We start from the raw sequence: 27,418 nt of genomic DNA on the forward strand, positions 1-27,418 counted from the left end.
GTCGACCCTGCTATCACCTGGTATTGTGATACCTATGATTGTAACCTTATTTTTCTCAACCAGTGTGATGTCTGGTGTATTATGCGCCAGTATTTTGTCCGTTTGTATACGAAAATCCCAAAACATTGTGACCATCTGATTTTCGGTGACTTTTTCAGGCTTATGTTCCTACAAGTTTGTTGTTGTTTTAATATTATAATTTTTGCACAAATTCCAGTGGATCATTTGTGCTACTGAATTGTGCCACAATTTATAATCAGTCTGCGTGATTTTTTTTACAGCAGCTGAATATGTGATCAACAGTTTCATCAACTTCTTTGCAGAGTCTGCATTTGGCATCATCAGAGGATTTTTCGATTTTGGCCTTAATGGCATTTGTGCGGATAGCTTGTTCTTGTGCAGCCAGGATTAGTGACTCTGTTTTTTTCTTTAATGTACCTGTTGTTAACCATAACCAAGTTTTTTTCATTGTTGTTGTTGTTGTTGTTGTTGTTGTTATTATTATTATTATTATTATTATTATTATACAATTGTATCACAGCGGCCAGTTGTTTCGCCGGATTTGGCATTGGTTATTAGTCGGGCCCCATCCAGGGGCCTAGGACGTTGTAACGTATTTTCGTAATATGCGTGCAGATCCAAGCAGTGCGGCTTTTTGCATTTGACTGATGGTGATTTTGTCAATTTTTAACTGTTTTAAATGTAATTCCAGTGCTTTTGGTATAGCACCCAGTGTGCCAATTACCACTGGAATTATCACTGCTGGTTTGTGCCATAATCGTTGAATTTCGATTTTTAAGTCCTGGTATCTTGCGATTTTTTCATGTTCCTTCTCGGCAACCCTGCTATCACCTGGTATTGCGATGTCTATGATTGTGACCTTATTTTTCTCAACCAGTGTGATGTCTGGTGTATTATGCGCCAGTATTTTGTCGGTTTGTATACGGAAATCCCACAAGATCTTGACCATCTGATTTTCGGTGACTTTTTCAGGCTGATGTTCCCACCAGTTTGTTGCTGTTTTAATATTATAATATTTGCACAAATTCCAATGGATCATTTGTGCTACTGAATTGTGCCGCAATTTATAATCAGTCTGCGTGATTTTTTTACAGCAGCTGAGTATGTGATCAACAGTTTCATCAGCTTCTTTGCAAAGTCTGCATTTGGCATCATCAGAGGATTTTTCGATTTTGGCCTTAATGGCATTTGTGCGGATAGCTTGTTCTTGCGCAGCCAGGATTAGTGACTCTGTTTCTTTCTTTAATGTACCTGTTGTTAACCATAACCAAGTTTGTTCACTGTCCACTTTATCTTTTATTTTTTCCAGAAATTGGCCATGCAGTGCTTTGTTCTGCCAACTCTCCATTCTTGATTTTATCACATCTTTTCTGTATTCTTGTTTCGTCTGTTGGGCCTTCAGTAGATTTTTGTTCTTTACTTCGATTAATAGATGTTCTTGACTTTCTTTTAAATAATCAGCCAGTGCATGTTTTTCTTCTTCAACTGTTTGCTTCACTTGTAATAATCCTCTGCCACCTGATTTTCGGGGCAGGTAGAGTCTATCAGTATCACCACGTGGATGTAAACTGTAGTGCATTGTCATTAGTTTCCTGGTTTTTCGGTCCAAAAGGTCCAAATCAGCTTGTGTCCAGTTAACTATACCAGCTGTGTATCTTATAACTGGTATTGCCCAGGTATTTATGGCCTTGATTGTATTTCCACCATTCAATTTAGATTTTAAAATTTTCCTAACTCTGTTGGTGTACTCTCGCCTGACAATAGTTTTTACTTCTCCATGCTTGATGTTATCCAACTGCAGAATGCCTAAGTATTTGTAGGCTTCATTTTCTTTGCATTTAATTAATTGGCCATTGGGCATTTCAATTCCCTCACATGCAGTGATTTTGCCCCTTTTTATGGATACAGTCGCGCATTTTTCCATGCCAAACTGCATTGAAATATCGGTGCTGAATACTCGGACTGTGTTTGTCAATGATTGGATTTCTATTTCTGACTTTCCATAGAGTTTCAAATCATCCATATATAGTAAATGTGAAATTTTTTCAGCTTCTTTGGCTGTTTGGTAGCCTAATTTCATTTTTTTTAAGATTACTGATAGTGGGATCATCATTATTATTATTATTATTATTATTATTATTATTATTATTAAATATATTTGCCACCTGTCTCACCATGAAGTTAATCAAAACACAAACTAAGTGAAAGTAAAATAATAATCTATCTATATATAAATGGCTGTGTGTGTGCTTGTGTGTGTGTGTGTATGTGTGTGTGTGTGTGTGTGTTCCTTTCAGCAATTTCAAACAAATTTGGTACACAGATGACTAACTCTCTGGAAAAAAAGACCCTCTCGGGGGGGGGGGAGGGGTGTTCTGTTAAGATACAGCCTGTTGTGCCTTAGAATGTCTTCTACTATACTGCCCTAAAATGGCTTCTATTGTTCAGCGCAGTGGAGTTGCAATGGTAACAGATTCACAGTACTCCACAAGGAGGCTCCCTCTGGTAAGGGGGAAAATCCAACATTAGAAATTACATTTGGCCCGGACATTTCCCCCTATAAATGAATACCTGGGCAATGCCGGGTTATTGGCTAGTAGAACAATAAAACAAAGTAAAAAACAACAACAAAGAAAATACATCAATCTGACTAGTAAAAAATGGGAGTGGAGTCTGCTATCAATCCAGCAACCATAATAATCATTGCAATCATCTTGTTTTCTCAAGAAAGCTGTAGACTGTTTATTACGAGATTTTAAAAACCCCACAAAGATAAAATAATGGATTTCTTTTAGATTTTTCTCAAAACCACCTTATGGTTGGTAGCATGCTATAGTCCATTCCAGAGATTTATCCAAGCATGTATCATGGTCAGCGGAATGGTTGAAAATAAAAATCAATTTGTTTTACAAATGTTAGGGGGGAAAGTATGCACAAAGGAATTTTGGTTCGTTTCCTCTTTTCCTTCCCAAATCTTGGGCTTTTTGCATGAATTTAGACATTTAGATTTGCATTTTTTTTTTTTTTTAACAGAACTTTTTTATTTTTCTTTAAAAAAAAAACACAAATATGTCATCATTTGTCAATCATTAAAACATTGAAGTACAATTTTTTTTTGTGTGTGTACCCCTCCCTCCCTCCACCCCCCACCCCCCCTCCTCCTTCCCCCCCGCCGACTTCCCAGAACCCGTACACGGTATAGAATTTTAACTAACACAGTCTAAAATCTATTGAAAAAAAAGAAATAAAGAAATTAATGACATTCTAGATTGACCTTAGCTTCTTCTTACTGAACTAACTTTAAACAATTTAAATCATTTCTGATCTTAAGCATAGGCTAACTGGAATTTCTTAGTCCCGTATTTATTTTGTATATAGTCAATCCATTTTTTTCCAGTCTCGTTTATATCTCTCATTTGAATGATCTTTGAGATATGCCGATATTTTAGCCATTTCAGCTAAGTTTGTTACTTTCAATGTCCATTCTTGAATTGTAGGCAAGTCTTCCTTCTTCCAATATTGCGCCACCAACAGTCTTGCTGCAGTTATCAGGTGCAGAGTCAAATTGGTCTCTACCACTGTAAAGTCAGTACATATACCTAGTAAAAATAACTGAGGACTAAACTTTATCCTTCTTTTAAAAACATTTTGCATGACCCACCATATTTTTATCCAAAATGCTTTAACCTTTTGGCAGGTCCACCATATATGATAATATGTAGCATCGAGAGAACCACATCTCCAACATTTAGGCTGTACATTCGGATACATAGAAGCCAACTTTTTAGGATCTAAATGCCATCTATAGAACATCTTGTAAAAATTTTCTCTCAGATTTTGAGCTTGTGTAAATTTCACATTTCTTACCCAGATTCTTTCCCATGTATCCAACATTATTGGTTCCTCAATATTTTGAGCCCATTTTATCATACAATCTTTAACTAATTCTGTTTCCGAATCCATCTGTATTAATACATTATATATCCTCTTTATATGCATTAAGCTTTGATCTCTTATTTGTTTAAACGAATTATCCTCAACTTGAATAAAACCAATTTTTTGATCTATTTTCCACCTAGCCTGTAATTGCCCATACTGGAACCATGTTTGAACTACCTTCTCCTCTTTTAATACCTCTAAAGATTTTAATTGTAATACCCCCCTTTCCGAGGTAAGAAGCTGTCTGTAGGTAATTCTGTCCTGTTTTTGTGCTGTATTCATATTTTCAATTGCGTGTCTAGGAATTGCCCACATGGGTATCTTGTCATTTAATTTATATTGATATTTCTTCCAGACCCGCAATAAAGCATTTCTTAAAATATGACTTTTAAAGTTCTTATCCAATTTTTTGTTGAATAACAGGTAAGCATGCCAACCAAATACCAGATCGTGTCCCTCAATGTTCAATATTCTATCATTGGTTAAGTGAATCCAGTCACTAATTACAGATAATACCACTGCATCATAATATATTTTTAAATTAGGTAGTTTCAATCCTCCTCTCTCACGTACATCTTGCATTATTTTCATCTTTACCCTCGGCTTCTTTCCTGCCCACACAAATTTGTTGATACCCTTCTGCCATTCTAAAAGGTTCGCATCTTTTTTAAGTATAGGTAACATTTGGAAGAGAAATAAAAATTTTGGTAAAATGTTCATTTTCACTGCCGCTATCCTACCCAGCAAAGATAAGTGCAATTTCTCCCATTTTTTCATCTCTGTCTGTATGCTATGCCAAAGTGGTTCATAATTATGCTTATATAATTTCCCATTTGAAGTTAAAATGTTAACTCCAAGATATTTAACTTTTTTAACTACCTCACATCCTAGCATCACTCCTAATTCTTCCTTTTGTTTAATATTCATATTTATAGCTAATATTTTGGTTTTTCCTAAGTTTATTTTAAAGCCCGACACTTGACCATATTGATTAATCATATTCATTAAAACCATACTAGATTCCTGCGGTTGTTCCAATATTATGACCAAATCATCCGCAAAAGCGCGGACTCTATATTCTTGCTGCCTAATCTTGATCCCTTTTAAACCATCCAAGCCCCGTATTTTATTCAACAATACTTCCAAAGTTATAATAAACAATAATGGGGACAAAGGACAGCCCTGTCTTGTACCTTTTCCAATTTGAAAAGAGTCTGTTAGACTTCCATTGACTATAATTTGTGCTGTTTGCTGTTGGTATATTGCTTTAATTGACTGTAGAAAATTATCTCCTATCTGCATTTTTTGCAGTATCTTCAACAGAAATTGCCAGTTAACTCGATCAAAGGCCTTCTCAGCATCCAAAAATATAAACGCAGCAGGGATCTGATTGTTCTTTCCCAAATATTCTAATGCATTAATAATTAATCTAACATTACTTTTCATCTGTCTCCCTTGTATAAAACCTGTTTGGTCCGTATGTATCAATTGTTGAATGACCAACATTAACCTATTTGCTAATATTTTAGTAAAAATTTTATAATCTACATTCAGTAATGAAATAGGTCTATAATTTTTGGGTTGAGTAGTATCTTGTTCTTCTTTGGGTATCAAAGATATAAACGCTGTCTTCCAAGATGGAGGGACTTTACCTTCCGTTTGAATCATATTAAATAATTCTCTAAGAGGTTCTACCATTTCTAACTGTAAGTTTTTATAGTAAACCGCTGTCAAGCCATCTGTACCTGGTGCTTTCCCTAACTTTAATTGCTTAATTACCTGCAGGATTTCCCCCGAGGTTATTGGTTGATTCAATTTTTGCCTGTGTTCTTCTCTAACTGAAGGTATTTTCTCTTTGTCTAAATATTTGTCTATGTCTAAACCACTAATTTTATCCCCTTTATACAGTTCTGTAAAAAATTCCCAGAAAGCCTTTTGAATCTCTTCCTGTTGAAACACCTCCTTCCCTCTGTAAAACAGTTTAGATATATTTCGAGTTTTCCTTTTTTTCCTAATCTGATAAGCTAACCATCTGCCAGGTTTGTTTGCATTACAAAAAGTATTGTGTTTTGCATATAATAGATTAGTAGCCACCTGGTCAGAGATCAACATGTCAAATTGAGATTTTAATATGTTAATAGCTTCCTTAACCTTTGTATCGTCTGGGTTCATTGTTAACTCCAGCTCTTTTCTCTTAATTTCCTCTTCCAATTCTGTTCGTTTTAACCCTTGCTTATTTCTATGTGTTTTATTTATATTCATCAAAACTCCTCTCATATACGCTTTGCTTGCGTCCCATACAAATTCCATAGATGTACCCTTATTCATATTCAAAACAAAATATTCAGATAGTAATTTTTTACAATCATTAATATACTTTTCATATCTAAATAAGTTTTCATTCAATCTCCAAGACCTTCTTGCCTGCACTACCCTTCCCAACTCCATCCAAACTGGATTATGGTCAGAAAGGACCCTAACTGCAATCTTTGTTTTCTTGACCCTAGAAAGCAAATCGTTAGTGGTTAGGATAAAATCAATCCTTGAAAGGGATTGATGCCTGTCCGAGAAGAAAGTGAAGTCATATTCCTCTGCATTTCTTTCTCGCCAAATATCTCTTAATTCAAAATCATCCATAATGTCAAAGAAAGATTTGGGTAACTTTGCTCGCATCTTGGTATTTAGGCGGGAAATCTTCTTATCTCTCTTAGTGTCTATCACTCCATTCCAGTCACCCAATAGAATACAGGAACTATAGTCCCACTGTACTAATTTAGCATGAAGATTTCTATAGAATCTATCTTGCTGTTGATTGGGAGCATAAATTCCCAAAAGTAATGTCTTTTTCCCTTCTAAGATTAAGTCTAAAGCAATATATCTTCCGAAGGGATCTGCTTCTATTAATTCAGCTTTCATATCTTTTCTTAAGTATACAACTATACCATTCTTCTTTTCCATAGCAGAAGCTGCAAAATGTTGACCAAGTTTTGAGTTGATCAAATATTTTTGATCAGTTGACTTGATATGAGTTTCTTGCAAACAAATTACATCGTTCTTAAACTGTTTGAGATAATGAAATATTTTCTTCCTCTTCTGTGGAGAGTTCAGTCCATTGACATTCCATGTTAAAATCTTAGTTGTCATTTTTGGTTGGTTGAAGCATTTTTAGAGCTTCCTGCACGGCCTGTTTAACCTTAGGTCTAGCTCCTCCCATTGCTTCCAGATTTGTTGTTGTAGATCCTTGATCGATGGCCGATGATTGTTGATGCTGTTGCTTTTTAGCTTGTTTCTCCATACGTCTAGTAGTCATGCGGCTAGGTCTTGGTTCCATAGCACCTTGCGCTTCTAGAGAAGAAAGATGCTCCATCTTGTCTGATGGTTGTGAAGTTTGCTGTCTATCCTGTCTTTCTTGTGGTCTTTCTCTGGGTCCAGATGGTGCAGGGTGTCCGGCCTTCAATATATTATAATAAAAATCTCGGGCTTTCCATACAGAGTTGAGGCGGTACCTTTGCTTATCAAATGTAAATATGATGCCAAATGGTGCATCCCATCTATACTGTATCTGACGATTTCTGAGTTCTTCGACCAAAAAAGCGTAGTCTCTCCTGGCTCTTAACATTGGAGGTGGTATCTCTTTCAAAACAACCAGGTCTTGACCGCCAATTTGAAGCTTAGTGTTATAAGATGCTTGCAGTACCATATTTCTAAACTCTCTTGTAGTAAAATATATAACGATGTCTCGAGGAAGCTGCTTCTGCTTTGCCAGCCAGGAGTTGACGCGGTAAGCTTTGTCAATTTGCCAGCCTTGATTGGTCCCTGGTCTTCCCATCAGGCGGTCAAAAGCTTCCGATAGGATCTGTTTCAGGTTCTCCTGTTTCTCCTCACGCAGCCCCCTTACTCTTAATGCGAACTCCATTTGTCGGTACTGTATCATAATAATTTCTTTTTCAGCATTTTCCACTTTTTGTTCCACCACCTCTGTTTTCAATGTCAAGTTAGCATTGGCATCATTAAGAACCTCTAAAGTATCTTCCACTCCAGAAATATGTTCTGTTAATACAGTTACAAGACTCAGCATGTCGTCTCTAATTTTATCAACCTTAGCCTCAAATTTCTCATACAACTCCTGTTTAAGTCCTTTTATTTCACTTTTAATTTCACTTTTAATTTATTCTTTCATTTCTTTTATTTCCTCTTTTCTCTCCTCTCTATTATCTCTAAATTTATCTTCCATTTTAATTGTCTGTGCATTAAGAGCCTCACTTAGATTACTCAGAAAAAATTCTTTCGTTAACACATCCCCAGCAGGGGGCGTAGGAAGCGGAGGCTGCAGCTTTGTGCCAGGCACTGAGGATGTGCCCCTGGAAGTAGAGGGTGACGACTTCAAGTTAATATTTGGTTTTGAGGCCATTTCAAAATTTATCTGCCTGCAGTTAATAAAACTCTATTGCCTAAATATGCAGCTTTAAAAAAAGAGGCTTTTATTTTGAAGTTTAAGGCTTGGCAAAACTTTCAGTGAGAAAACATTGTAACAAGACCATTCAGCAGATTCATCACCATTTAACTTCCAAATAAGCAAGGTTAATAAAGGAGTAAAATTCTTCTATTGTGAAACCAAAACAAATGATAAGCAATCTCTTTTGTTTTGAATTCTTTTGAGGATTTGCATTGTCTAGCAAAAAGTGTTCGTTATTACCGGAGAAACCAGGCTGCTCGGCGCCATTTTAGAAGCCTCTGAGTAAATAATTTTTCGGAGGAGAAAAAGAAAAGAAGCTAAAATGTTGATAAGCAATTAATGTCCACAGTGAACGGATCCAGCTCGTGATAAGAATAAATCAAACAAAACTTTGATCAGAGTGGGAGAGACCTACTTTGTCCTGCACAAGGCAGTTTGAAGTTCCCAGCACGGACAGCCGTTCTGCCTTGGGCTAGCCCCCCTTTCCTTGCAAGCACAAAAGCTGCAAAAATCGAAGAGCATTTGCCAGCAAAACAGTTTCTTCTTTCCTTCTTGCCTGAAGGATAAGAAAACCTGATAAGACGTCAGATGGAAGATCCTCTAAACAGGTACGTAGCCAGGAATTCGGAGGCAGCTGATTTTTTGCTGCTTCCACCAGTAGGCTCCTCCCAGGAAGCCCCCCGACATTTAGATTTGCATTTTGACACATTGTGATCAGAGGGAAAGTCTTGTGACATGTTTACTTGATTAATTTTGGTTGTCAGTCAAACAGGAAAGCAGGGCTGAGAATTCCAGACAGGGTGGAAACAGGACACTGGAAATGAGAAGCACAAATTTTCAGCAACAGACAATCTGGGCAAGTGTGTGGATTGATAAGGCAGGTCTGGATTTGCAATTACAGCAGAAAGCTGAAAGGTGTGAGCTGATTGCAGAAAGTGTAGAAATTCTACAACTGAGTGCAGGCGACCCATGATAACCCTTTCCGGAGGCCCTGTCTTTCGTCTTAAACTCCTATTAAGTGTTGGTGCATCTTGCCAACATTATAATCTTGTACATGTAGCACATTTTTAATATATCTATCCTCGCTCTGAGAAATGCTGCAGTGTAAAAAATAAATCTGAAACACCTGCTGCCTATAAATTTAGAAATCCTTTATTCTGTGGGCCGAGAGTTTATAGCAGAATCACCTTTATACTTCTGAATTAGTGTTGTTTTTTTGTCTTTCCTCTTCCTCTTAGATAATTGGAATTGCGAAGAATACTTAGAGAAAAATGGGCAAAGAGCCTAATTTATGCACCATATAACACATACCGGTTATTGGATAGATTTTGAGTGGGCGGAATCAAACAGTCCCTGGTGTTCAGCTGTTTTTTCAAGAATTCCTTGTTTCCAGCTGTACTTCAGCAGCTGTATCTATCTCACATTACATTTGCAAAAAAGTGGCATATTTTTAAATGCAAGATTGAGGACTCTCTTAACTTACTTCCAACTCTGTTATTCTATTCTACTCTAAAATGTTGCCCTGTATTGAAGCTGTCTCTGGGATTCAAAGCCAGATGTCTGTTTAACCTTTGTGCACATTGAAAAACAATTTTTCTAATGTGTGAAGAGCTGATAAAAAAAAATCAAGGTTCTGCCCATAATTTTTCCAGTCTTAAATCCCATCAAGGGTGGATTGCCTCTGTTCCCATGCCTTTCACCCCTGATCTTGTAATGTGTCAATCCATTTAGTTCAACCACCCCGCTAAAGATCTGTTTTTCATCGAATCATGGTACCTATGGAAATCCAAAGAGGTTTTGCCTGGAGGGGGATCCCAGATTTGCTTTAGGCAAAGTTTCAATGGCAAATCTAATCTTTCTAGCTCAAAATGAATAATAAAGACAGTGCGACCGACTCTTCAAATCACAGGGTGAACTACTAGCATTCCTAATACTCTGATAATCATTTGCATGTATTCAGAGAGCTATGTGATCAGATTACATATTTAGAAAACGTCGCTTGCAAGACATTGTCTACATGGATTCTCCTTGGGAAATAAGAACGAGTGGGAATATTCAGATACTTATTGAAAGTGTTCTGCATCATAAATTTGATCCTCGCACCCTTGGATTCAGTTAGAATCCTTCCCTGACCTTAAAGAGCTTTAGATCACACCTTTCTATAATTGCATTTCCTGAACAGTTTATTTGCAGATCTGAAGTCCTGAGATAGTGGGTCAAATGTATTCCCATCAAACATTTTAATTTTTTCTCAGTATGGCATCATCATTTTTTGCTTCTCTAAATACTGGGAAATAAGTTAGAATTTGGCAGATTTTAGTTGAATGTATGCAATATCTGTACATTTCCATATAATTGTTTATTGAAATTCATGTTTGGTATACATGTCAAGCTGTATGTGTTGACCAAGCATTCCTTTCTGATGTGTAGCAGATGCATACATAACAACACCTATAAAAAGAAATCAAATGACCTTGGCAAAAGAAAGCAAAATAGTAATAGCTGCCTTGGGTGCAATCCCAAAACAAGTAGAGCACCACTTGAACACCATTAGGATTGACAAATTCACCATCAGTAAATTGCAAAAGGCAACTTGGAACAACTTACATCCTGCAACGATATATGTAAATGCTTTAAGTCAAGTTAAACTCCCAGAATTCCTCAGCTAGCATGCCAATCCACACTACTTAAAGTGTTGAAGTTAAGAATCACAGCAAAGGGACATATGCCAGTGGTGAAATCTAGCAGGTTCTGACAGGTTCTGGAGAATCGGTAGTGGAAATTCTGAGTAGTTCAGAGAACTGGCAAATGCCACCTCTGGCTGGCCCAAGAGTAGGGTGGGAATGGAGATTTTGCAGTATCCTTCCCCTGCCATGCCCACCATGCCACGCCCACCAAGCCATGCCATGCCCACAGAACCGATAGTAAAAAAAAATCACTGACATATGCCCTTTTACAGTAGAGGGGAATAAGTCAAATTAAAAAGGTTGTGCAGACATGTCCAAATTGCTCCAGAAATCTTCTGTCTCCAAATGATCTGGAGACAGACCATTTCCAACTTGCCCCAAGGTCCAGAGTATAATTTGGAAAATACCAAGCAATGCTTTCAATGGGAGAAATCTAATAGTTGTGTTTAAAATTGTGCATACAATTATTATTTTTTCCTTGGAAAAAGAGCTTAGGAGTTCAATTGCTACAATGAAATAAGCACTTTTTGAACTCCTTTTCTAGGCCTTCTAAAAAGGCCTTTTCTAGGTTTGGACATGTTTCCACTGAAGATAATTCTGTTATAAGATTGTGCACTTCATATGAATGAAGTGGATGTTCCCACAGAGAGAGGGGCAGAACTGCCATCCTTTCCCTCGATAATATCTTGACTACATTGACATCCTGCCTGTGATTTTTCTTTTGGTTTAGAGATCTTAGCAATATCATAATTATGTTTTCCAAACTCCATTATGCTCACAGTGAGCCCCAGTCCTTCATGGTCTTCATCCATCCCTTTACTGCTTCATCATTGCCCCAAAGGCATGATATCCATCCTCTCACTGTCCAAGAAGCTTATGGTTTCATTTGAAAAGCCATTCGGAGTAAGACAACTGATGGTGATCTAATGAGGAGGTCTCTCTGATGGATTAAAACCTTCTTGTCTATTCAGATGGATGGCAAACTGCATTTGTTACTCCAAAACACTTTTGAGTTCAGATTTTAGTTGAGCTGTATCCTTACAGCCACTGAGAGTAAATAAGTACCAGTTTTTATTTCAAAGTAATGCCATAAAAATAGAAAAGAGGATATCTGAATCTTATACTGCTATGTATAGCATACTGCTTATATTACTTTCTAAAAATGTAGTAGGTTTGGTGCTTTTTATTTATTTTTTTCAAATAGAACTTAAGTTAAACTAATCTGGGTCTGTATTTTCCAAGTATTTTGCGTTGTCTGCACACCTTTTGTCTAACATGCCAACTTGTGTAACATGTTGGATTTTGGTGGGTAACTGAGGATCCATTTCCCACATCTCTGTGTCAAAGAGAAACAAGAGGAAATTTCAGCTTCCTTTTTTCAAATTATGCTAATAAAATATGCTATGAAATACTTTTACTGAGTAAGTAGGCGGTTAACATGCCTATTTAGCATTTCTCTATTATATCAGATAAATGAACTCATAAATTTTCATAAGATTATAAAACAAGATCCTTTTTATAAGGCAAACATCAATTTATTATAGATATTTATTTAACATTAATGTTTCACTATCATCTTGGCAAACAGTTTAGAAAATCTCTTTAAACCATTTAGCAAACTCTTGAAGAATAGGAAGGCGATCTAAATTTAGATACCAATATTGCCAAACTAAATCTGATTGTTAGACCAAATGTGTCTTGATTGTCTGATCATAGTCCTAATATGCAACATTCATGTTTTAAATGTCATCCTTTGTGGCTTTGTTTTTTTCCGTGACCCGTCAAAAGCACGAACGTCATAAGCGCGCTGACAACACCGTGGCGCTAAAACCGCGATTTCAAAAGCGCGCCGACAACAGCGCGCTGACAACAGCGCGCCGACAGAAGCGCGATTTCATTTAAGGTAAGATTTACAGTTAGGTTTAGGGTTAGGTTTAGGGTTAGGTTTAGGGTGAGGGTTAGGGTTAGGGTTAGGTTTAGGGTTACGTTACAGCACGCTTCTGTCGGCGCACTTTTGTCGGCGCGCTTTAGGGCTAATTAGTCGCTCATTTGTCGCGCGGTTTTGTCACCGCGCTTTAGACACCGCGGTTTAGTCAGCCGCGCTTTTGTTGTGCGCGCATTTGTGGTGGAACCGGTTTTTTCAAGTCTGGAAACTGTGGTTTTCAGACCAAAGACAAATGGAACAGAAGATTAATTTTTATCGATGGAAAAAAATCATAATAGAAACTTTTTTTTATTATGGATTATTTACTGAAGCTTTTTTAAAGTTTATTTTTCCATTTTCATAACATATAATCACATGTATACTCTTACATAGCCAATATCGTATTGTATTATTAAATGTTTACATCAGTTCACCTTACCATCATCAACTACCAAAAACAATTATTGGCTCTTCTGCTCTCCTTACATCATATTTGTACCTTATTCATCACTTTCTTCTCCCCCTCTCCTCCCCCTTCCTACCTCCTTTCTTTCCTCTGTCATCCTTCTCTTCTCTACTTCCCCTTCCTCTCTCCTTCTCCTCTCTCCCCTTTCCACTCCTCATTTCTCTCCTCCTCTTCCCCTCTACCCTCTCTCCTATCCCTCTCTTCTTCCCTTGCCTTTCTCCTCCGCTTCCCACTCTCCATCTCATTTGCTTGGTGTATTTCAGCTTCTGAGCAAGCTCCATTTTATGTTGATGGTGTTTATAATTCCTTTTCAATATACATACTTAATTTTGACATATATCTTCCTTCTTTTTTTAAAAAAAGAACAAAAAAGTATACATATATAGTCATTGTGCTTTTAAACCCTCCCCCTACTCAGCCTATTTTTGGCCGAGATGTAGACCTGGTTACAATTCCCAGCTATTTTCATCATTATATTTATATAATTATGCATATAATTATGTTTGTGATTCTGTCTTTAAATCTCAATAGTTTCCAATTGTAAGTATATTTCATGTTCCCTCTCCATTTTTCCGTATCTTGGATTAGATTACCCTTAATTGTCTATAAATGGCAATCCTTACTATTCAATGTTCATTATAATTCTCTTAATCTACTCTATAGAATAGCAAGCAGTACACAACTCATTTTGTTCATCATCTTAAAGGTTCTATCTATGTCCATGTTTCATATATTTTAACCCATGCTTAATTGTCCTTCTATTGTCATATTCAATAAATTAGCAACTCAGTTTAATTATCATGTAAAAAAGTGAATCACAAATCTCTGCTTTACAATCTCCCCATATCAGTTTCATATTTCTCCATATTCCATATATTTTAACTTTTATTTAATTATCTTTCCTACTGAAGCTTCTTATAGTAACTATGTTATTTTTTTAACATGAGTCATGGTGCTGTTTTATAAGCTGCATATTTCTATGGAGACTTTTCATAAAAGCAAGGGAAATGCACAGAACTTCTTTTTTTAATAAAGTTTTTTTATTTTTTATTTTTATACATCTCATTGCATGAATGGTTTGATTCCTGGGTGTCATACAGTTCAATATCAATAAACATAACAGTATTATTCCTAGTAATTACATTTCATTTTCATTTTTAGTTTTACTAACAGGTAATTTCTACTATCATCCTTCAATTCTAAGCTTTCTCATAGTTCTACCACACATTGTATCATCTTAACATCTGTTTTTGCTATTTCCCCCCTCTTATTTCTACCTCTATTTTGGCCCTCCCCCTTTTCCACCTTCCCCTATCATTTTAATATTCAAAGGCGTGATCCTTCCTTTTTTCATTATTCAGTATTTCATTATGCACTTCTAGCATCAATCATGATATTTCAAGCATTTATCAAATTACTTAATCCTAGCTTTTCACTATTAATCACATTTTTATACATATTTAATAATACCCTTATACAAATTCTGTTTATCTAATTTACAAACTATTTTTCAGCCTCTATAATTCTAATCATAATATACATTAAATTACTACCTTACTAATATATATTTAAAAATGATTTTTGTCTCACACCACATACAGAGCAGTTATCAAACTCATATAGTTCTAATATTCATACACATTATAAGGAAATGCACAGAACTTCTAATGAGCCTGGAATCTAGGAGGGAACTGTTTTATGCTCACTTAGCATCATTGAGTGGTGGCTCAGTGGCTAAGATGCTGAGCTTGTCGATCAGAAGGTCGGAAGTTCAGTGGTTCAAATCCCAGCACCACGTAATGGAGTGAGCCCCCTTACTTGTCCCTGCTTCTGCCAACCTAGCAGTTCGAAAGCATGTTAAAAATGTAAATAGAAAAATAGGAACCATCTTTGGTGGGAAGGTAACAGCATTCCATGCACCTTCGGCATTGAGTCATGCTGGCCACATGACCATGGAGACGTCTTCAGACAGCACTGGCTCTTCGGCCTTGAAACGGAGATGAGCACCGCCCCCTAGAGTCGGTAACCACTAGAACATATGTATGGGGGAACCTTTATCTAGCATCCATTAGCCTTGAGAACATGGACATTCTTAAAACCTACTTGTGAACATTATGTGTTCACAGAATGGAAAAGCTTGTCAAGGTGAATTGATGCCCTGGTATTCATTAGTAAGTGGACTGGAATATCAAAAAAGCAAGCCACTCAATGTTTGTTTAAGATTTCTGTTTCCAGTGTTTGAGACAGAAAGAGAAAAAAAAAAAAGAGGAGGCATAAATGTCTCCTTCCTGTCTGCTTTTGACTTGCTGCAGTGCAATGGAAACTTTAAAACAAATTGTAGGTTCCTAAGACCAAATATTTTTGGATATTCCAGAGAGAATTCTTCTTTCCACTTATAACTCAACTGGCACTATTGCCATGATTGAGCACTGCAAAAAACATGCAATGATTGAGAAGACCAATGACATTACATTTGCATGTGGTTGCAGAGCTCATGTAAATCATGTAACAATGTCTTTTCAAAGTGGTTTATTGAAATTTGGACAGAAAGCAAACAAATCAGAGCTACCATGAAGTATTCAGTGCTGGAACTTTTTAGCAAATTGAGCCTGATTGTGTTAATATGATGTGATTTTTTTTCAGTTCCAGAGTTAATTGCAACCTTTTATTTGCACATCAGAAACATACAAACATCAATCCTATCTCGACCCCTTCCAGTCAGGCTTCAGACCCGGTTACAGCACAGAAACCGCTTTGGTCGCATTGACTGATGATCTTTGGAGAGCCAGAGATGGAGGACATCCCTCCATCCTGGTTCTCCTTGACCTCTCAGCGGCGTTCGATACCATCGACCATGGTATCCTTCTGCGACGACTGCGGGAGGTGGGAGTGGGAGGCACCGTGTTGCGGTGGTTCTCCTCCTACCTCTCGGACAGGTCGCAGTCGGTGTTAGTGGGGGGGCAGAGATCGTCCCCTAGGCCCCTAACATATGGGGTGCCTCAGGGTTCGGTCTTATCCCCCCTACTATTCAACATCTACATGAAACCGCTGGGAGAGATCATCCGAAGGCACGGGATAAGATACCATCAATATGCGGACGATACCCAGTTGTATCTGTCCGCCCCGTGCCAACTCAATGAAGCGGCAGACGTGATGAACCGAGGCCTTGAGGCCGTTATGGACTGGATGAGGGCTAACAAGCTTGTACTCAACCCAGAAAAGACCGAGTGGCTGTTGTGCTTCCCTCCCAAAGATTCGACCAATATTCCATCACTCAGGCTGGGGGGTCAAATTTTACACCCCTCAGAGAGGGTTCGCAACTTGGGAGTCCTCCTGGATCCACAGCTATCTTTTGACCACCACCTGACGGCTGTGACCAGGGGGGCATTCGCCCAGGTTCGCCTGGTGCGCCAGTTGCGACCCTACCTGAATCGGGAGGCTCTCACAACAGTCACTCGGGCCCTTGTGACCTCTAGGCTGGAATACTGCAATGTGCTCTACATGGGGCTGCCCTTGAAGAGCATCCGGCGACTTCAGCTAGTCCAGAACGCGGCCGCGCGAGTGATTGTGGGTGCACCTCGGTTCACCCACATAACACCTATCCTCCGCGAGCTGCGCTGGCTACCTGTCGATCTCCGGATGCGCTTCAAGGTGCTACTAGTCACCCATAAAACCCTGCATGGTAGTGGATCTGCGTACTTGAGAGACCGCCTTCTGCCAATCACCTCCCTGCGACCAATTAGATCTCATAGATTGGGCCTCCTCCGAATTCCATCGGCCAGCCAGTGCCGGCTGGCAACCACAAGGAGGAGGGCCTTCTCAGTAGTAGCCCCGACCCTTTGGAACGAGCTCCCCGTGGAGATTCGTACCCTCACCACCGTCCAGGCCTTCCGCACAGCCCTTAAGAACTGGCTAGCCCGTCAGGCCTGGGGACAAAGATAGCCGCCCCTCCCGAATGATGAATGAATGTTGCTTATTATTTTTTACTATATGTGTCTACGTCATTGTTTGTATTCCCCTTCCTGATTTTTATGTGAGCCGCCCTGAGTCCCCTCAGGGAAAAGGGCGGCCTACAAATGTTAATAAACATTCAAACATTCAAACATTCAAATCCTGATTTCAAATTTAGCACCCCCTTTTTAAATCCAGCTGTGATACACTAGACCTCATTATAACTTCAAGGCAGGAGAAGGCATATTTTAGTTACCTGTTTTTATATGTTTTAGACAAGAAGCAATGGATGGAAACAAATCAAGGGAGATAAGCAATCTAGAACTCAGGAGAAATTTCCCGATAGTGAGAACAATTAATCAGTGGAACGACTTGCTTCCAGAAGTTGTGGGTTTGCCAACTGGAGATTTTTAAGAAGAGATTGCATAGCCATTTGACTGAAATGGTATAGAGCAGCGATGGCGAAACTTTTTCGGCTCGCGTGACATAAGGGGGGGAAAGCAGGGGGTTCGTGCGTGGGCGTGCCATACCCATAATGCAATGTGCGACCTCCCCCCCAGTGCACATGCATACATGAGAGGTGCTCCCCCCCATTTTTTTGCATGCTTTTTTTTTTGCCCTCCCCAGGCTCCAGAGGCTTTATAGGAGTCTGGGGAGGGTGAAAACAGCCTCCCCCCTGCCCCCCGGAGGCCCTCTGGAGGCTTCAGGGACCTCTGGGAGGCTTCCCTGAAGCCTCCAGAGGACTAAAAACGATCGTACCAGCAAACTGAAAGTTCCTGAACTTCCGGTTTGCCCATAGGGCCAGTTTTCTGTACTCCGGGGGCTTCAGGGAAGTTCCTGAAGCCTCTGGAGGGCCTCCGGGGGCGGGGAGGCACTTTTTGCCCTACCCAGGCTCCTATAAAGCCTCTGGACCCTGGGGAGGGTGAAAAATGGCTTTAAAAAAGGCTGAACTCAGCTGGCCAGCATGCGCATGCATGCTGGCCAGCTGACAGGGCAACGCCTCACGTGCCCTGACAAATAGCTCCACATGCCACCTGTGGCACGCATGCCATAGGTTCACCATCCCGGGTATACAGGGTTGGGCTAGAAGACCTCCAAGGTCCCTTCCAATTTTGTTATTCTGTTAGTTTTGTGCTTATCCTTGCTTGAAAATGCATATAGAATAGAGTAGAATAGAGTAGAATAGAGTAGAATAGAATAGAGTAGAATAGAATAGAATAGAATAAACAGAGTTGGAAGGGACTTTGGAGGTCTTCTAGTCCAACCCCTGGCTTAGGCAGGAAACCCTATACCACTTCAAACAAATGGATATCCAACACCTTCTTTAAAACCTCCAGTGTTGGAGCATTCACAGCTTCTGGAGGCAAGTTGTTCCACTGATTCATTGCTCTAACTATCAGAAAATGTTCTCCTTAGTTCTTGGTTGCTTCTCTCCTTGATGAGTTTCCACCCATTGCTTCTTGTCCTACCCTCAGGTGCCTTGGAGAATAGCTTGACTCCCTCTTCTTTGTGGCAAACCCTGAGATATTGGAACCCTGCTATCATGTCTGCCCTAGTCCTTCTTTTCATTAAACTAGACATACCCAGTTCCTGCCTGCCTATGTTTTAGCCTCCAGAAAAGTTAATTGTTCTTCTCTGCATGATTATTTAAATGAAGAAAAAAGAACCACTGCACCTTTTATTGCATTTAAATCAGACTAGTCTGACCTAACTAATCTAGAGAAAAAACTATTGGACTTTTTAGGATTTAGATGAGAAAAGAAGTAAACAAACAAAAAGCATCCAAGAATAAGACAATGATGGCAAACAAGGTCCATGTGGATGAGTATAGTTCTGTAATCATCAGGAGTCAAACTCACCTCAAGGGAACCACATCTTTGCCTACCTTTCAATATATGAAATAGTTGTTTGGCAAAGTAACGGAGCATGAAGAAGATGAACTTGGAGAATTATTTCTGCAAGCTCACTTCAAACAAGAGAAATAAGAGTGGACAGTGGTGATCATTTTTACAGAAAGCTTTGTTACTGCAATTGAGCACTCATGCATGTTAGTTGCCATCAACTTTTTCTACACTGAATTGATGTTTCCAAGCTTTTTAAGTACGTTAGTGTGAAAGCAGCAATAGATTCTCACCTCCCTCATTCAATATTCCATGACCCGTCAAAACCGCGGTCCACTAAAGCGCGCCCGATTAAAGCGCGTACCTGACGTCATCAGCAGCGCGACAAATAAAATTAAAAATAAATTAAATTAAAATTAAAATAAAATTAAAGCAAGCCGATTCACATAAAGGTAAGGGTTAGGGTTAGGGTTAGGGTTAGGTTAAGGGTTAGGGTTAGGTTTAGGGTTACGTTAAGCGTTAGGGTTAGGGTTAGGGTTAGGTTAAGGGTTAGCGTTAGGTTTAGGGTTAGGTTAAGGGTTAGGTTTAGGGTTAGGTTTAGGGTTAGGTTTGAGGGGGTTAGGTTTAGATTTACGTGTTAATTTTAAGTTTACCGCTCACAGCGTGCTGTTTTCGTCGTGCTGTGATGACGTCACATACGCGCTTTCGTCGAGCGCACTTTATTCTACCGCGGTTTTGTGGTGGAACCCAATATTCTGTGTTGCTATATAACTCTGAATGAAGAACTAAAGGGCTTTTGCATTCATTCATGCTGGAAAAGAAGACCAAGGGATTCTCCATTCCATTCTTTTCTCTTTGCAGCCCCTGATTTCAGAAATGGGTGTTAGGAAGTTAGCTGTCTGTCCTATTGAGAATGTTCTGTTGATTGAGTAATTTTACTTCATTTTGCGGAAAGGCTAAGGCCACACTTTGGTTTACCTCATTCTTCTCATTCACATTTCCTTTATCTTTCAAAATATCAACTGGGGGTTCTATATGTTCCAATTGTTGGTCAATAGATGGGATTAAGGGGAAAAAAGCTACCACTCTCTGAATAGAGATTCAGAAGGATTTAGATACCACTTTTTCAGACTAACAAATAAGATTAAAAGCCTGAACTTGGTTCATAAAAAGCTTATAGCATTTTAATCAGGTTTATTAGTCTGAAAAGTTAACAGAGTCCCGAATGTTCGCAAACATCATCTAACATGGTCTTCTTCTACTATATATCCCAACTGAGTCTCAGAGAAGGCACATGTTCTGACTTAAGCTTCCTTAACAAACAAGAAGCAGGATCTTGGTCCCGGCAAAACCTCTTTTATTTACACAACTGTGAATTCCTTTCATTCACAGTCAGCAAGGCTTGGCAAAGAGACTTTCAGAGGAGTATTTATCAACATGAACCTTATCTCTCTTGGAGAGCTGCCAGTTAACTAGTTTCCAAACTCAGGGCAAGGCAACACTTGTCACAGAGTCTCTTATAGTCACAAACAGAACTTTCCACTGTTGAAACGACCGAAGGAACGCATTGTTTCCTGCAAAAGCCCCCTCCCCGTTCGCTCTTCTTTTGTTTCCTATGGGAGGGGCCAATCATCTCCGAGGTGTGGCTTTACTCCCAAGTCAACCCTGCTTTCTTAGTTGTTCTTGTCTTCTGGTAGCTCTGCGCATGTGCACACTGGGAACAGGCTCCAGCTGTTCCTCTGCCTCTCTGTTGTCTAGCTCCCTCTCTGCCTCTGACACAGAGCCCTTGTCTGAGTTTTCCTCAGCCCCCAGGATTGGCCCAGGTTCCTCCGCAACCTTCTCACTGTCTGACTCTGCTGCCAGCTCCGCTGGCCGCTGGCAGGCCACAACAGCACATGTGGTAAAGAGCACCCTTTGGCCTTCCTTGGCTTCACTGGAGGTAGCAATACTGTCAAGCTTAACTGCTAGAATTTCCATTCCCAATAACTATTGGAATTGTGGTTCACAGGATGAACTGGACTGGGACTAGAAATCTGTACCTACTTTTTCTCAAAGAAGTACAATTTACATTGGAGCATATTTTCTTGGGGACATGGTGGCTCAGTGGTTAAGACACTGAGGTTGTTGATCAAAAAGGTCTGCAGTTCTGTGGTTTGAATCCCTAGCGCACGTAATGGAGTGAGCTCCCATTACTTGTGCAGCTTCGGCCAACTTAGCAATTCGAAAGCATGTAAAAATGCAAGTAGAAAAATAGGAACTACCTTTGGTGGGAAGGTAACAGTGTTCCGTGTGCCTTCAGCATTTAGTCATGCTGGCCACATGACCACAGAGACATCTTTGGACAGTGCTGGATTTTTGGCTTTGAAACAGAGATGAGTACTGCCCCCTGGAGTCGGGAACAACTAGCACATATGTGCAAGTGGAACCTTTATCTTTACCTATATTTTCTTGAGACAATAAAATAATAGATCAATCTTTTAAAGATTGCTTTTGAATATTGATTTAGATGAAAATTGCTGTTACGTATCTAAATCACTAGCATACCCTACCACGTAAACTCTTAATCCATAAATACTAGTAATGATTGTGGTTTCCAGCAAGAAAAATAAAATTTTGATGGCATCATAGTATTGTTCCACATCTTATAAAAGAGGACAGGGTAACTTATTTAGTGACTGTTATTTTCAGCAGTAGCTACCTGGTTAAAATAGCATCTTTTCTCAGTTTCTTGATAAAAATATTCAGTGCATAAATTCAAAGAGAAAGAGACACCCCTGTGCTTATGGCGACACACTCTTTAAGAATACATCTAAAATTCAAGCTCCCAAGGACCAGGCTCAGAAAATATATAAACTTTTGTTTAATAGTTTGGAAGTCTGCATTTATGATTCCTCATTTATTTGCATTAGAATCTCCAGGCCATCTGTTCCTCTGCATTTTGTACATTCGCTAGAGACTTAACAACATATTACTTAAATGCATTAGGAAGTCAATGATTATTTTAACCAAGCGAAGTGATCTTTTTTTTTTCCTCATGAATTCCCATCCAGAGACATTTCTTACATCTTAAGTTAACGGAAATGATTTACATTCATTACAAACATACAGCCTGCAGGCGCTGTTTAGAATCCCAATTAAGGCTGACATTTGCGGATGAGCTGTGTAGGTGTGTACTAATATAAGCCAATATTAGCCAAATGAATCTAGTGGGAAAATACAGTTCTTTGCCTCTGCCATGACATTCGGTGAAGGCTTCTCAAATGTCTGATAATGAAAACACGCTATTTGTTTGAAATAAAACTGGTTTCAGGCTTTATTATGATGAGCTGTTTTACTTTGTAGCATTAAGGTAATCCACTGACTTTAATTAAAGTTTCCATTATATTACCACATTCATTAGGGTACATATCTTTTGGTGCTTTTCATTTTCTATTCTTTACAAGAATTGGAGAATGATTTCCAAACTTGAGGCGGCAAATAAATATATTGTATTTTTTCGAGTATAAGACTCAAATGGGTGGAAAATGGGGCATGCAGAGGCCAAAAATGGGGTGTGCAGAGGCTGAAAATGGGATGTGGAGGTTGAAAATGGGCTGCACAGCGGGCAATCTGGTATGGCAATCCCTTTGGCCTGAAACAGGTGGTGGTTGGGAGGTGGATCCAACCGACAATCAGCTGCTTGGGCTAATCAACTTGTTCTGAAGCTGAAACTGAAACAGGCTGTTCACTGTTTGCTGCAAGGAGGCAAGTTGATGGGAGGCAGAGACCAAAGGGTGGGGGCTGGCGGGTGGGCAGAGCTACATTCGGTGTATAAGACGCACTCAAATTTTCACCCTCTTTTATGGAGGGTGGAGTGGATCTTATAGTCCGAAAAATACAGTAATAATAATTATGATAAATAATTAAACTTTACAAAGTTTCTAAGCCAGCATTTAGGAAGAGCTTCTGTGAAGCTGTAATGGAATTTGAGAATGATCTTGGAAATGTTGCTAGGACATAGTCAGTTAAGAGAGGGTGAGCCCACAGCTGCATAAAGGAACAGAGAAAGAATAATAGAAAGGATCCAGCCTACCTTACTAGGCACTGGTAAAAAGAGATGGTGGGAGATTTGTACTTTCAGACTTGGAAGATTCTGTTAATGTAGCCTTGCAATAAAGTAGAATTAACTCATTTTGTCAGGTTTCCCATCTGGTCTCTTTGGGATGCTGGCAGATGTTTAGGGACAGTTTATATAATCTGGATAAATCTTCCATTTACTTAGCCAGGGAGAATCCTTGCTCTATTCTTCCACTTATCAGCTGGCAATGTTGCATTGTGCTGCACTGCATCATAAGATTAGGATTGGCAAGACTAGACATATTCAGTCCTTAAAATAAAAAGAACCATCTAAAAGAGGTTAAATATCTTCCTTTGCCAATCAGACTGGGGCAATCAGCTTCAGAAGAAAGAGGAAGGAAAGCATGAGGTTTAGAACTCTTCCTAGAGTTTAGAAAATACATCCAAAACCTTACATGTAACTTAACTTGGAGGAAGATTTCTCAGGACAGGAGGGGAAAAAGATTTTTGAGCATTGGAGTCTGACCAGCTGTGTCCAAGAACTTGAGGAAAACTCAAGAACTGGAGACCTTTTGGGTGGAAACTCATGTGGATCAGTTGATGATAGATAGATAGATAGATAGATAGATAGATAGATAGATAGATAGATAGATGATAGATAGATAGATAGATAGATAGATAGATAGATAGATAGATAGATAGATAGATATTATTGAAAAGACAGTGCCATGTCAGGATAACAATTACAAATAAAGGAAAGCCAAAGAAAAATCAATAGCAAATCTTAAAATACTTAACAAGATAACTATAACAGCAATATATTTACAGCAATTATAATAATACAACCAATGGGAAAAAAGGGAAAAGAAAATGAGCTTTAACTAAAGCTTATATTAGCCTATTTACAATTTTTCCATATTTATATCCATAATTCTATAATTTCTTTATTTTCCATACTAACAGTTATTGACATTCGTGAACTTCCCTCTTATTTCTACCTCTTGTCTCTATCCATCCATAATATTTATTCCAAATCCTATAATATTTTGAGTCTTTTTTATCTTTAATTTTTAAGGTTAATCTATCTATTTCAGCACAATCCCAAATTTTCCTAATGATATCATCATCTGGTGGGGTGTTCACATTTTCCCAATATTTAGCACATATGATTCTTGCTGCTGTCAATATATGTAACATTAAGTATCTGGTTGCTTTCTCATAACTTTCTGACAGCATACCTAAAAGACATATTTCTGGTTTAAACTCAATTATGTTCCTCAGTTATCATCTTAACCAATTATGAACCCAGTAATTCCTTGCTTTCTTACACATCCACCACATGAAACTCATGTGGATGAGTTCAGGGATGGGTTCCAGCTGCTGCTACTGCCAGTTCACTCAGAGATGTGCTACGCATGTGTGCTTGATGCGCACTACATGCACATGCGCAGTACTAATAAATTGCTTCTGCGCATGCAAGAACAAGATGGCAGTGCCTAATGTGCCACCAAAAAAACCTGTTCAGGGGTGTGGCAGGCCAAGCTACTACTTACTCAACCGAACTGGTCCGAAGCGGTAGGAACCCACCTCTGGATCAGTTCTGAAAGGGCAGGCTTGAGCATACATAATTTATGTTTCAAAATTATTTTCTACATCTTTTTTTGCAGGCCAAGAAAGGCAGCTACGCATTCTTGTGGGATGTGGCTGTGATAGAATATGCAGCCTTGACAGATGATGAGTGCTCTGTGACTGTGATTGGAAATAGCATCAGTAGCAAAGGGTACGGACTGGCTCTCCAACATGGCAGCCCGTACAGGGATCTTTTCTCGCAAAGGTAACAGAAGACCAAATGGGTCAACATGATTCCTTATCCTCCTGAAGTCTTTGTAGGTGAACTTGGGTTGTCATACTTTCTTCAGAGTCCCTCCAATTTAGCAATGTGGATGACTTAAGGGAGGCAGGAGAGACAGTGTTTATTCAACTACAACCTCTCCCTATTGAGGGGTAGATGGAAGGCAGTGGGGTTCCAGATCCCGTTGCAACTGCTACGCAATACAGTATTAGAAAATAGTTTGATAATTAATTAAGATAAATAATAAAGAGCAAAAACAAGGATTGAATTTTTTGTTATCCTAGTAATTGCATGATAACAAAGTTGGGTTGACTTGCTCAACAGAATATTGGAGTAAGCACAATTGATTTGCACATTATGGTTAAATGTTTTGGCTTTACAAATACTTTTTTCCTCTCTCTTTCTGATTGGGAGGGGTTGGATTGGATTCAGCCCTTGTTCTGGATAGGACTTCTAGTCCAGCGAAATCGTCACAGTTAATGACATTGTGAAAAATAAAAGTGTTTTACAGGATGCACAAAAACCTATCTGCTCTACCTAAGTAGCTCAGAGGTACATGCCTAAGAATAACAGTCATGCATGGCCTACTCTTGGTCAGTGGTATAGAGAATTCTTAAATGCAATGTTGGCTTCATCACCACTCCACCTGTGCAAACATCATGGCTCACAAAAGTTTGTAAAAAATGTTTATCAAAATTGCATCTGTGAGTCATTTGGTGTAAAATGGGTTATTATATCCATAAATAACATGGCATACAATTCTATAAAAAAAATCTCCAAATATGTCCCCACATCTTGCAGAGCTATTGGTGTCAGGATTCCAAGTAACACCTCCAACAAAAGAAGACTCCAAGGCTTGAGTTTCCTCAAAGTTCCACTTTATTAGAGATGTCATATTGGCACATCTGGGAAAACCCGAATCTGAAAGCTTCCAGCTTTTCCCCACCCAAAAGAAAGCTCAATTTCCTGCCCAGCACCCACATGTCCATCACATGGCCCAATCAGGCCCCATCCCAACTGGAGATGCCTCCCAGTCACACCACTCCAGGTACAGGGCAAGGTGTCCTTGACTCCCTGAGAAAGGAATGTTATTTAGACTATATATCACCCATACTCCATATAATCCCCCCTCCCATTTTCCCGCAGCAATAAATGTGCCAGGCCTGAAGGCCCAATGCAAAAGATGGCTTCCAGGCCTGACAATTGGTAATCTTGCTCTACTTATGGGTGATCCTGCATCACCCTGTCACAAAAGAATCCACCCTAGAGCTGTTCTCCTGTCCCGCCTAAGGAAACTGCGTCCCTTCATGCGCAACCAAAGAATGGGGTATCAACTTTCATCATGTGCTGAAAGAAAACCAGGACTTCTAATCATCGCTCTATCAAATTAAAATTAAAAATAATTGCATGTAAACAGGAACTCCTGCTTAGAGGAGGGACACCCCTTGCTTTGTTGACATTTATGATCATAGATGTGTCATGGTGTACTACCAAAAGTTCTAAGAACCAGTAGCATTTGCGCACTCTTCTGTGGGATTTGCTTCTGAAATGGGCAGAGGTCATGAATAGTTTTCAAGAGTCAAAGTCAAAAAAGTGTGTCTTGGCCACACAGTTCTTCAGAGCCACCTATTTGTCAGTAGTGCCTCTACCACCATCAATGATGGTAACATATTTTTTAACCCAACCCAAAGTTAAGATGCCGACATCCAACTCTCCAAATTCAATGGTGCTAGTACTAATTTTATCTTACATTAACCACACAAAAAAAAACCAGTTTACAATTCATGCCGACTTTCAATGTCTACTTTTTCTGTTACACCTTGCTCTGCGCAGGCATTCTCAGCTTCTGGTTTCTTCTGATCTAACTTCTACAGGATTCTAGAACTACAAGAAGCTGGGTACTTGGATGTCTTCAAGGAGAAATGGTGGCCACGGATGGGACGCTGTGACCTGAACAGCCACACCAACGCTCAGACAGATGGGAAAGCCTTGAAGCTGCACAGCTTTGCAGGGGTCTTCTGCATCTTAGCCATCGGCCTACTCCTGGCCTGCCTGGTGGCCGCCCTTGAGTTGTGGTGGAGCAGCAACCGTTGTCATCAAGAAACACCGAAAGAGGTCCATAACGTTTATTCTTACCACGGCTACGGGTAGGGAGTATAAAACATGGACAATGGGGGAGAAAGAGAAAAGAGGTCAAAATGGAGGCATGGAAGTATTAGGTCCGC

General features: G+C 39.2%; 1 protein-coding gene across 1 annotated transcript in view; it reads left to right on the top strand.

The window, feature by feature from the left end:
• Positions 1-27,418, top strand: part of GRID1 (glutamate ionotropic receptor delta type subunit 1) — a 793,636-nt gene that overhangs the window by 752,798 nt on the left and 13,420 nt on the right. Inside the window, exons 14-15 of the mRNA XM_032231518.1 lie at positions 25,009-25,175; positions 27,068-27,308. Of these exons, the coding sequence (XP_032087409.1) occupies positions 25,009-25,175; positions 27,068-27,308 (408 nt within the window). The remainder of the gene's footprint in view (positions 1-25,008; positions 25,176-27,067; positions 27,309-27,418) is intronic.

The sequence above is a fragment of the Thamnophis elegans genome, chromosome 15 (genome assembly GCF_009769535.1).
Source record: "Thamnophis elegans isolate rThaEle1 chromosome 15, rThaEle1.pri, whole genome shotgun sequence".
Classification (NCBI taxonomy): domain Eukaryota; kingdom Metazoa; phylum Chordata; class Lepidosauria; order Squamata; family Colubridae; genus Thamnophis; species Thamnophis elegans.